Genomic DNA, 11,289 nt, shown 5'->3' on the forward strand with positions numbered 1-11,289 from the left:
GCCGGCGGCTCGCGCAGGTCCGGTCCTCGCGGCGGCGCGGCGCGGCGCGGCGCGACGAAGATGGCGGCCTCCGGCTGGGCCCGTGTCGCCGTGGTCCTTCTCTGTGCCTCTGAACTGCTGCTGCTCCTGCTGCTGCCGCTGAGGGCCTTCGCCGCTGAGGGCCCAGCCGAGACGCCCGGCGAGGCCACCCCACCTCTCCGGAAGAAGAAGAAGGATATTCGCGACTACAATGACGCGGACATGGCTCGTCTTTTGGAACAGTGGGAGGTCCGCGGCGCGCGCACACCCTCCAGGCTCTTCTCTGTGCCGGGCCCCTTCCCAGTGACCTCTCACCTCCTCCGTCTTGGGACCCTTTAGACCTCAGTCTCGGAATCTTCCGACCCACTAACCTCCTCTCTACGCATGCCTCGAGCCCTTACTGACCCACTCCAGCCACCGCTAATCTTCAGTGCCTCCTCTGACCCCCGATCACCCTGCTGACCCCCGTCCCAGGACATTCATCCCAGTGTCCTCTTCCACCATTCCCCGGGCCACTCCAGTCACGGGTCAGCCTCTCCCTATTCAGCCCTACTTTGCCTTCAGTACCCGGGTCGCCGCCGCGTTGCTCCCCGTGGTCAGTGCGCCCTGCTAATGGGGAGGGAGACCTTTTCCATTACACTCCTGAAGAATGGGGCGAGTGGATGGGCGACGGGCATGGTGAGGATTATCTTTCAAGAGGGCCGTTTCAGCTTTCATAGTTCTCCCGTGTTCTAAATTAGTAGGAATTCAGAGTGCCCATTTTGGTTATATGTCCCTGCTACGAGTTTTTGTAATTTTGTGAGTGGCTTTAATTTGAGGGGGGAGGGGGGTGGGAGGCGGTAGCAGAGGCTAGTGGCGCTCTCTCATGGAGCTCACATTATTCGCTTAAGGGAGCAATGATTTGCTTCTGTGAGAGTCAGTTTTCTGATTTGTAACTTGAATGCACTGGAGTGCGTAATTACAGGGAGTGGATAATAACCTTTTTAGGTAAGGTTGACTAACCAAAACCACGTTGCTGCCTCTTTCGCATCCAGAGGTGGGTGTCTTGTCCTGGTTCATTTGCACAGCTGGCGATCTAGAGTCAGAAGCTTGGGTTCTGTTCACTGTGTAACCTTGGGCAAGTGGGTCTCCACTCTAGACCTCTGGTTCCTTATGTGCAGAATGAAATTTTACTGGATGATTTCTTTCAACACTGATGTTTTGTTATTTTGTGGTTATCTGTGTGTGTGTGTTTGTATTGGATAGAGGCTTTCAGACATGAGTTTAAAGTACCATCTGATGCATTTGACTGGAAGAAAGCAGTTTTCATGTTGACCTGCAGCTGAAGGAAAGCTCAGGGTCGATCTGGGTGTTTGCCAACCACTAAGGAAAAAGGAACTTGGTGCAGCAGTTCCTTCCCCACTTTCCATCTCCCTTGCAATCTCCCAGTCTCTTTTTGGATTCTGGCAAGTGCAGTTTTTGATCCACCAAAGTGAGAATCGCATCTCGTGCAGAAATCCTAGCCTGGAAACACTCAGACCCTGAGCAAGACAAAAAAGGGTGCTGCAGAGGTGTACAAGGGATCCAACCATCAGGAATAGCAGTTAACAGTAAAAATAACTGCAGTACACAGTAGAAATGGCTGAGTGCTATAAAAAGAAAGTGCTGTGGGAATCTCAAAGGGTTTCAGGAAGGAAATGGTGTTTTAGGTAGACCAGGGAATGTGGGAGAATGGCATTACTAACCGAGCAGCATGAGCTGAGGTGGATGGGACGTGAGGGGACTGGGCAGAATGCTGTAAATATATCTATATATATTTTATTTATATATATATTTATATTTTTTATCTAATTATTTATATATATATATATATATATATATATATTTTTTTTTTTTTTTTGGCGGTAGGCGGGCCTCTCTCTGTTGTGGCCTCTTCCGTTGTGGAGCACAGGCTCCGGACGCGCAGGCTCAGCGGCCATGGCTTACGGGCCCAGCCGCTCCGCGGCATGTGGGATCTTCTCGGACCGGGGCACGAACCCGTGTCCCCTGCATCGGCAGGCGGACTCTCAACCACTGCGCCACCAGGGAAGCCCAATGCTGTAAATATTAATAGCCCAGGCTGTGGAGTTAGACTCCCTGGGTTCAAACCACTTCAGCTTGGAAATACGGACTGGTAAAGAGCCTCTCTGGACTTAGTTTCCTCACCTGCAAAACAGAGGTGTTAGTACCCACCTCAGAGTTGTTGTGAGGATTAACTGAGAAAACTTGGAAAGAACCTAGAATAGTGCAGCTCTAACTATTAGCTACGCTGATATAATAAATTGGTTAGGTTGGCTGGAACAGACTTTCTGAAGCCACATAGTGAGAGGTTAGTGAGAACCAGGCCTTGCTAGGCCTTGAATCCTGTGGGGTTTGGACTTTATTTAGAAGGGAAAATGTAGTCCCTGATGAGTTTGAAAAGTTGTGTTACCCAAATGTTATAATACTGGCATGTTTAATCATCCATAACTTCATCCCAAAACGTGTGTAGTCTTTTGGTTCCCCTTCTGTATTCAGACATAGTTTTTACAGCTGAAAGCATAGCATCAATGGAATTTTCTGCTGTTCTTTTTTTCTTTTGCTATATATTAAGCATTTCCGCAGGTTACTGCATAGTCCTTGTAATATTTTTAAAAGGCTTCAGAGTATGCCCTAGAGTGGTTGTTTCAGCTGTCCGAACGTTTTTGAATAGTGGAATATCATACTTAGGGTTAAAATTCAGGAAAATTAATCAGTCAGCAAAGTTTAAGATGGATGGGCAGGGAGAGACTCTGAAGGCAGAGACAACCTAATGTTTATTGAGTGTTCATTAGCTAACAAGGCTAAACACTCTTATCTCATTTAATCCCCTTACCTGTTTGTGGAGGGTGGTACTTATCTCTGTTTTCTAGATGATATTGAGGCACAGAGAGGTTAAGTAACTTGCCCAAAGGCACACAGCAAATTAACTTAATTTCACATTCGGTCACTTGACTTTAAAGCTTGTTCTTTTAACCATTTCACTACACTGCCATACAGATTGGTGAACAGAGTGCAAACGAAGGGGGACGAGGAGGACCTGGGTTAAGCTAGAAGCTGCAGTAATGGATTAGAAGGGAGAAAGAAATGTGAGAGATTTTATGCTCTTAACTCGACTTGGCAGTTGATTGACTGCATAACCAGGAAGGTGACAAGGATAATGTAGTGAAAGGACAGAGGTTTTGAACTCAGCCTTAACCCTTGGTAACTGTGATCCTCATTTTCCTTATCCGTAAAGCCAGATAACATCCCACTTCGCAGGGTTCCGTGCAGGTGAAATGAGCTGATGTTTGCAGACCCTCTGCAAGCGTGAGCGCCCTTCCGCAGTAGCAGTTATTTTTTTCTGTGGGAGAGCAGATCCGTCTCTGGTTGCTTTTTTGAAGGAAGCAGCGCTTCCTCCCCTGGTGGCAATCCCTGAATTCTTCCCCCACTCCTCTGCTAGTGTGAACATCATCCCCGCAGTGAGAGGCCTGCCTCAGATGTGGAGTGGGGCAGGAAGGGGAGAACTCCTTCCACTTCCACCGCGTTGTAACTACTGCTGAGTCCTGGTTGGTATAGGAAAACCGAAGGTGATTCCTTCTTACATTACTGTAACCAGGTGCTGCAGAGGGGCAGGTGGGGAGGGATCCAGAGCCAGACTGTGAGTTTGTACTTCAGCATCAGCCCCTTCAAGCCTGTGGCCTCGAGTAAGTTACTTACCTTCTCTGAGCCTCATCCACTTCTCTGTTCAATGGGGATCTTGCAGAATTGTCCTGAGGTGGGAAATAACAAATGCCCGAGACACAGTAGCTACACAGTAGATGGTAGCTGGTATTATTATCAAGGACCCTGGGAGGAAGAAAAGGATTTACAGGAAAAGGGAGTTCAGCTCTGTAGCTGTTACATTTGACAAACAGCAGTGGAGAAGTGGTGAAGCCGGTCAGAAATGCAAGACTGGCCTGGAGACAAGCCTGGGTAGGGTGTGGGGAGGGCCGCTTGGTCGTCCCCCCACCCCAGCCCTGCTTGGGGGTAAGCGTTTGATTGCTTTCAGTTTAGAGAAAGTGATAGAACAGGTAAGCTTACTCAGGGAAGCAGTGGAACTAAGAATAGACCTGGACAATTGCTTGCAACTAGTGTACTGGTTTTCTTTTCCTTTTTTAACCGAAACTCACCCTCAAACATATAAAATGGAAATTAAAGTTTCTTGAAACGATCCTTACCTTTGCTGTATGCACTAGACTAATGGTTATTTAATTATATTTTCATGGAAAAGAAGTGGTGCTTGTGACCTACTGAGTTAATGTCATGACCATCAGTAGGATCAGCTTGAAAAGTAAAAATATTCCAGGTAATTGAACCAACTAGACGTCTCGAAGTATTTTAAGGCAGCCGTGACAGATGTTATGGAGAAATAGAAGAGAATACAGTCAGAAACAGCCTGTGAATTTGGCCACCGGGAGCTCCTGTGTACTTTGAGAGGGTGATTTCCATAGTCAGCTGGAGGCCAGGTTACAGAGGGTCAGGTGGTATTAGGCAACATGTATTAAGTATTTACTACTCGCCTTTGTGTCATTAAATCCCCCAAACAAACTTAGGAGGGGGATACCGTCATTATCCTCCGCCCCCATTATAGGTGAGGAAAGTGATTTTCCACTTCTCCAAGGCCACACAGCTATAGGGCTGGGACCTGGAGCCAAGCCCAGGTCCCTGTGACCGTGAAGCCCATGCTCCTGCCTACAGGTCACCAGCAGCTCTTTCAGAGCAAAATGAGGAAGAAGTGGGTCAGCTGAGAGGGTGGCAGAGCTGAGGAAAAGGCTGGCGCCACGCTGCTAGGGCCTTGGAGATCACCTAGTTCTGCTTTTCCTCTTCCTGACGAGGAAACGGGCCTCGAGGATTATGGAGTCTTGTCCAAGGCCACACAGGTTAGTCAGGTGGAGCTGAAGTCAGATCCTAGCTCTGATACAAATACGGATCGCCTTCAAACACTGCTTCAGAATTCTTTCATTCTCATCTTTTATTAAAAATATGTTTACTGCAGTGCATTATTGTTGGTGTCTTAAGCCTTGGCCCTTCAATGATTTGTCAAGAGGCCCAAGTAGTGTATAGGGGCTTTTTGTTTCATTTTAGGTTGGGTTTTTTCGTGTGATTTTTTTTCTTTTTTTTGATAACAGCTTTATTGAGATATAATTCACATGCCATATAGTTCACATTTAAAGTGTACATTTCAATGGTTTTTAGAATATTCAAAGAGTTGTGCAGCCATCACCACAGTCAATTTTGGAACATTTGCATCACCCCAAAAAGCAACTCCGTAGTCTCGGTCACCCCTCCCTGAGTTCCTCCCAGCCCTCCAGCCAGCCCTAGGCAGCCTCTAATCTACTTTCTGTCTCCATAGACTTGGCTGCTCTGGACATTTCATATGAGTAGAATCATACAATGTGTATGTAGTCTTTTGTGTCTGGCTCCTTTCACTTACATAATGTTGTCAGGGATCATCCGTGTGATAACATCGAGCAGTACTGCACTTCCTTTTTTTTTTTGGCTGCGTTAGGTATTTGTTGCTGCGCACGGGCTTTCTCTAGTTGTGGCGAGCGGGGGCTACTCTTCGTTGCGGTGTGCGGACTTCTCATTGCGGTGGCTTCTCTTGTTGCAGAGCACGGGCTCTAGGCGCAAGGGCTTCAGTAGTTGTGGCTTGCGGGCTCTAGAGTGCAGGCTCAGTAGTTGTGGCGCACGGGCTTAGTTGCTCCGCGGCATGAGGGATCTTCCTGGACCAGGGCTCGAACCCGTGTCCCCTGCATTGGCAGGCGGGTTCTTAACCACTGTGCCACCAGGGAAGTCCCTGCATTTCTTTTTGCTGCTGGGAGTAGCCTTTTCTCCAATGAACACAGGTTCTTTTACGTGGTTTTAATTCATTTATCTTCTATTTATTGGTTGGCATTCTACCATTAGCAATTAACTCACTTGTTTATTTGGGTCTGGATTCAGTGGTTCTTATTTTATTTGGGAGTTATAAATCATTCTGTCATTATTTTGATTTTCAAATTATTCCAGATTAGGCCCATGAGCTCTGTTTCATGTTGGCTTCTGTGTCATTCTGACACATCCCATAATTCTCCGAGCACTTTCTCACTTTCTGATACAAGAAGATATTCCAGACTCATCTTCTGTTTTCTTTGCTGGAATTAGCCTTTTCTCTGCGGAATCCTGGTTCTTTTAAATATTATTATCTATCTGTCTATCAAAAATCATAAGTTCCTTCTGCTGCCTCCAATGCCAGCCCAATACCTCAGGTGCATTCTTCCCCCTTCTGTATTTGTAGCTCCCTTCCCCAAAGGGAAGAACCTGGCTCTCATTAGCCTCAATACAGTTACTCCTTTGCTCAAGCCTAGAATTCAGATTGTGGTTCAGAATTGCTAGCTTACACCACTGCAACAACCAAACCTACTACCTAGAACTGAATATTTGTTTATGGTTCTTATTTTTTAGGTGGAATTGATGTACATGAAGTGCAGATTTTCAGTATTCAGTGAAAATTCATGAGTTTTGACAAATGGATACATCTGTTAAGTTATCCACACCCCTGTGAAAATACAGAGCATTCCCACACCCCAGAAAGTACCCTTGTGTCCCTTCTCAGTCAGTCCCACCTTGTAACCCTCTCCCCGAGAGGCAGCCACTGTTCTCACTTCTGTCGTCCTGGATTAATTTTACCTGTTCTTGAATTTCAAATAAACGAATTGTATAACGTGTCTGATTTTTGTGCCCGGCTCTGTCACTCAATATAGTATTTTTGAGATCGGTTGCATGTATCAGTATTTGTTTTTCTTCATCGCTGTGTAGTATTTAATTGTATGACCAAACCCGAATGTGGCCATTCTTATAGTCTACCATATTGGGTAGATTCTTTGAGGGTGAAAAAACTTTAGAAACCCATCACATGGGGTTCTCTGTGACTGGTGACCTGGAGTGATGAGTGCTGCCTGAAATTTAGCCTTTGCTTGAAAGTCAAGTGGAGGAGGGAATCCCCTGGGTTTACTTCTTTCTGTTATTATTTAGATCATAAACCTGCACCTGACATCATACGCAGATGTTCTTGCCTTTGCCAGTTGAAATGCATACTTTGTCTGATGCTTTTTTTCCTCCATCCTTATAGAAAGATGACGACATAGAAGAAGGAGATCTCCCAGAGCACAAAAGACCCTCTGCACCTATAGACTTCTCACAGATAGACCCGGGCAAGCCTGAGAGCATATTGAAGATGACAAAGAAGGGCAAGACGCTCATGATGTTCGTCACTGTATCAGGAAGCCCCACGGAGAAGGAGACGGAGGAGATCACGAGCCTCTGGCAGGGCAGTCTCTTCAACGCCAACTACGACGTCCAGAGGTAAAGCAGCAACAGCCTTGCTGAGAAGATGGGGGCTGTGCTGGAGCTTTTTCTGTGTCTGTGTAATGGCATATCCTTCCTGGCAGTACTTATAAGGGCTCTGGACCTTTCCTATCTAGTCTGTCTTCTTTTACATTTATTTATTTACCTTTTCTTCTGTCTTTGAAGAAGAGTGTTCATTTTTGGTCAAAGCCAGTAAGTTTATTTATTTGTTTGCTTTCATATCTCATTTGATCCTAAAGCTATTTATCTTTGGGTCTTTAACTTTTCTTTTATCTGAGTAAGAAGCTGTATAGCTTAGCCTCTGTGGGGGGCAAATTAGTTACCGTTTGACAGTAGTGTGCCTCTTCCTTTAGAAGTCTCTGCGCCTCAGAGAATGCTTTTCTGTGTAGCTATGTTTACACATAAGCTTGGAGCAGACTGTTACTTTAAAGTGAAGGAGCCCAGTTGTCAGAGGTCAATATACTCCTAAGATGCAATTTTAAGGAATTTCCTTTTTCTTCCCCAAAAACAGTTCTGAAATTTAGGGTCTTCAAATATCTTAGTTCGGGAAATGTAAAAGGAATGAAGGAGTACTCAGAGTGTCTAGGATGGCAGAATGCTTTTTTTGTTTGTTTGTTTTTTGTGTGTTTTTTGCGGTACGCGGGCCTCTCGCTGTTGTGGCCTCTCCCGTTGCGGAGCACAGGCTCCGGATGCGCAGGCCCAGTGGCCATGGCTCACGGGCCCAGCCGCTCCGCGGCATGTGGGATCTTCCCGGACCGGGGCACGAACCCGTGTCCCCTGCATCGGCAGGCGGACTCTCAACCACTGCGCCACCAGGGAAGCCCGGCAGAATGCTTTTGTTAGCTTAAGTAGACACTTAGGGGAACAAATCAGTGCTGTGGTGGTTACTGGTCCAGAGCTCTCACCGATCTCTGAAGTGGTGGGGCGTTACAAACGGAAGGGTGGTGTCGTAGGTGTAGCCCCTCGGGAACAGAAGGATTGTGCCCACTGGCCACACTAGTGGTCCATCCGTCCACCCAGGCTCCATTCTGTTCCTCCCTGCTCCTTGGGGCCTGGTGAGTGTGGACGTGCTTGGATGCTTGCTTTAACTTCCAGGGTTAGGGTTTCTGTCCAGTAGCCGAGCATCCTCCTGAGCCTTCATGGGCCTCTTGTGACCTGATCTAAACTGGTGTTTTTCAGCCTTTATCAGCAGAGGCCTTCTGTCAGATGCAAGCTTAGCTGGGCCCTTCAGAATGTAAAACGGACCCAAATGGCAGCCTCCCTGTTGCTGCCCCGGCAGAGGGCCTGAGCCCCGTCTGCAGCCTCCCGAGGCCTTCTTCCTAATCCCGCCCTTCACGCGAGCAGCCACGTCTACCGCACACCCCCTCCCCGCAGGTTCTCCTTTGTTTTGATCTGAGCCGAGGTGTTAAATGGTTCAGCCAGCTAGTATTTTCAAACAGTGACTGTCAGACCTTCGAAAATAGAATGTTTAGTTCTGTATTCATGTAGAATTTGAAAAAAGATTTCTCGGTTAAGTGCCACAGGGCCTCTCTGACCCATTAGCCCTGTACTAGCAGTGAGCTGACTGTGGTCCCGTCTCTCTGTCAAGGTTCATCGTGGGGTCAGACCGTGCCATCTTCATGCTGCGTGACGGCAGCTACGCCTGGGAGATCAAGGACTTCTTGGTCAGTCAAGACAGGTGTGCCGATGTAACTCTGGAGGGACAGGTGTACCCTGGCAAAGGAAGAGGAAGCAAAGAGAAAAATAAAACCAAGCAAGAGAAAGGCAAAAAGAAGGAGGGGGGAGAGCCGAAACCTCAGGCTTCGAAGGAAGGCAATCGAGCTGGGAGTAAAAGAGAAGAGCTGTAGCGGGGCAGCTGCGGGTTCTGCAGCGGAGCGCGGGGAGCTCAGCCAGGGCGCGTGGGCCGGGGGTGGGCGTGGGAAACCACACAGCCATGAGTTCTCTGCTGGCAAAGGTCTGCCATGTGACCAGTTTCTGGTCAGTGTAAGAATTACTGTTTAAAAGGCTTCAAGTCAGAAGACAGAGGTTTTGTAATTAACATGGGACACTGACAAATTCACGATTACTATAAAATCACTTTAAATGGAAAGCTGGCGGTGTCGCTTTTCCCCATAAATGTGGGGAGTCTCTGGCCGGACTGTGGCACCGCTCCCTTCGCTGCACCTGCTCTTATCCGGCAGCCTGCTGTATCCATGCTTTTTATTTCTGTTAACTGAAAGGATACCAGGTTCTCATCAGACCAACTTAAGACTCCTGACTAAATTGAATCAGGCTCTCCATGCCACAGACATCACTTCATTACTGTGAGATTAGAAACGCTCCACAGGAGCACTGCACGTATCTAAATATACAATCAGGACACCAGGATGCGTAAATCCCAAATCTGTGCAGAAAATGCAGAGAACAGAAAATAATGCAACTTGGGAATCCTAAGTATTCGCTTTGAGTTTCTTGGACTTGAATTCCTCTTGTCAGTTATAGAGAACTCTTGGTATCTGTCAGGTTTTATGTAGTCTGTAAGTCCAGGGGTTCTGTCAGAATAGAACTTTATTTAGGAAAGAGTAATGCTGGTGTTGAGAGTTGTGTGTTCCATTTCATGTGATGATTTTCAAGGGTGTAAATCGGGCATGAGCAGAGTTCTTTGCAGAGCGTAGCAGAAGACTCAATAACCTCATTCACTTCTAAACATTTTTCTTTGATAAAGTGCCTAAAATTGTGGTGTTTTTGTATGGTACTAATATGATGTGCTACCTGTTACTGTCTGATGTTGCTGTCATACGTCAGAGCCTACTCTAAGAGTTACGGAATTTATACACAGGTGTCATTTTTAAGAACTAAAATCATTTGTTCAAAAAGGCTTCCATTGTGATTTTAACAAATTAAAAACAGCATGCACACGGTTAGAAAACTTCATCGTTAAAGAATGGTACAAAGCAAAAAGCCTTGGCCTCCCCTGCTACCACTGCCTTGTCCCAGTGGAAGCTACTGTTAATTTGTTTTCAAAAAAAAAAAGAAAGGTACACTTACTGGTTTACAGTGATATGTATTTGTTTTGGCCTTACAGCCTCTATTTCCCCTTCTTTTGGTAACTATTCAGATCTCCCCACAGTGATCCACACCCTCTTTGTTTTCTGTTCTGTGCTGTAGGGGGATGTTTGCCCTGCAGGCCCCCCACTCCAGGGAGGAATTAATCCCAGGGTGAGTTTGCTTGAGCCACGTCAGGAAGAGGCGTTCTGTGTTTCTCATACAATCTGAAGCCAGGGAAGTGAGGCTGGAGCTGCTGCCACCCTCTTGCCCCCTCCAGGGGAGGGCTGTCTGAGGATGCAGTGGGGAGAAGCAGGGAGACAGCCGAGTCCTGGTGGTATCGCCTAAGCCCCTGCATCCGGCCTCGTCTGAAACCAGTCCTGTCCCTGGGTTTTTTCAGTTTTTACTTGAGCGATTTGTCGGGTTTCTGTCATCTGTCGTCGCGCTGGCCTCGTATACAGGGCAGCCGTCCTGACTGGATGCTTGTCTTCATTAAACAGAAGGGCGCACACTCTCCACCCTGCCCAGGACCTTGTGTTTCCACTTAGCTGGCTTTCCGTGTCACAGTGTACACGTCTGTCTCATTGCTTCCTATGGGATATGCGGCCACATCAGCCTGTATTGACTAAGCTTCTGTTACATTCTGGGCACCACTAGATGCCAGCAACAGTGTGGATACAGCCCCTGCCGTCGTGAAACAGTGATTTGGTGGGGAAAGACAAATACTAATCCTATACAAAGTGAAATGGCAATCGTTGAAATAGGTAAGAAGTACAGTGCCAAGAAGTGGAGGAATCTTGGGATAGTCAGAGGGGACCTCTCTGAGGCAGGAGGAGGGAGTAA

At 47.1% G+C, this 11,289-nt stretch overlaps 1 protein-coding gene across 1 annotated transcript; it reads left to right on the plus strand.

Annotated features, from left to right (window-relative positions):
• The first annotated feature begins 25 nt into the window (after positions 1-25).
• MESD (mesoderm development LRP chaperone) lies at positions 26-10,962 on the plus strand. The gene is made up of 3 exons (XM_033852223.2): positions 26-267; positions 7,187-7,419; positions 9,011-10,962. Exons 1-3 carry the CDS (start codon positions 61-63, stop codon positions 9,267-9,269), a joined length of 699 nt encoding a protein of 232 aa, XP_033708114.1. The 5' UTR covers positions 26-60; the 3' UTR covers positions 9,270-10,962.
• Positions 10,963-11,289: the final 327 nt, after the last annotated feature.

The sequence above is a fragment of the Tursiops truncatus genome, chromosome 2 (genome assembly GCF_011762595.2).
Source record: "Tursiops truncatus isolate mTurTru1 chromosome 2, mTurTru1.mat.Y, whole genome shotgun sequence".
Taxonomy (NCBI): Eukaryota; Metazoa; Chordata; class Mammalia; order Artiodactyla; family Delphinidae; genus Tursiops; species Tursiops truncatus.

Coding starts and splice junctions, on each gene's coding strand:
- MESD (XM_033852223.2), top strand. CDS start 61: ATGGCGGCCTCCGGCTGGGCCCGTGTCGCCGTGGTCCTTCTCTGTGCC. Junction 268..7,186: donor GTCTTTTGGAACAGTGGGAG/GTCCGCGGCGCG, acceptor CCATCCTTATAG/AAAGATGACGACATAGAAGA. Junction 7,420..9,010: donor GCCAACTACGACGTCCAGAG/GTAAAGCAGCAA, acceptor CTCTCTGTCAAG/GTTCATCGTGGGGTCAGACC.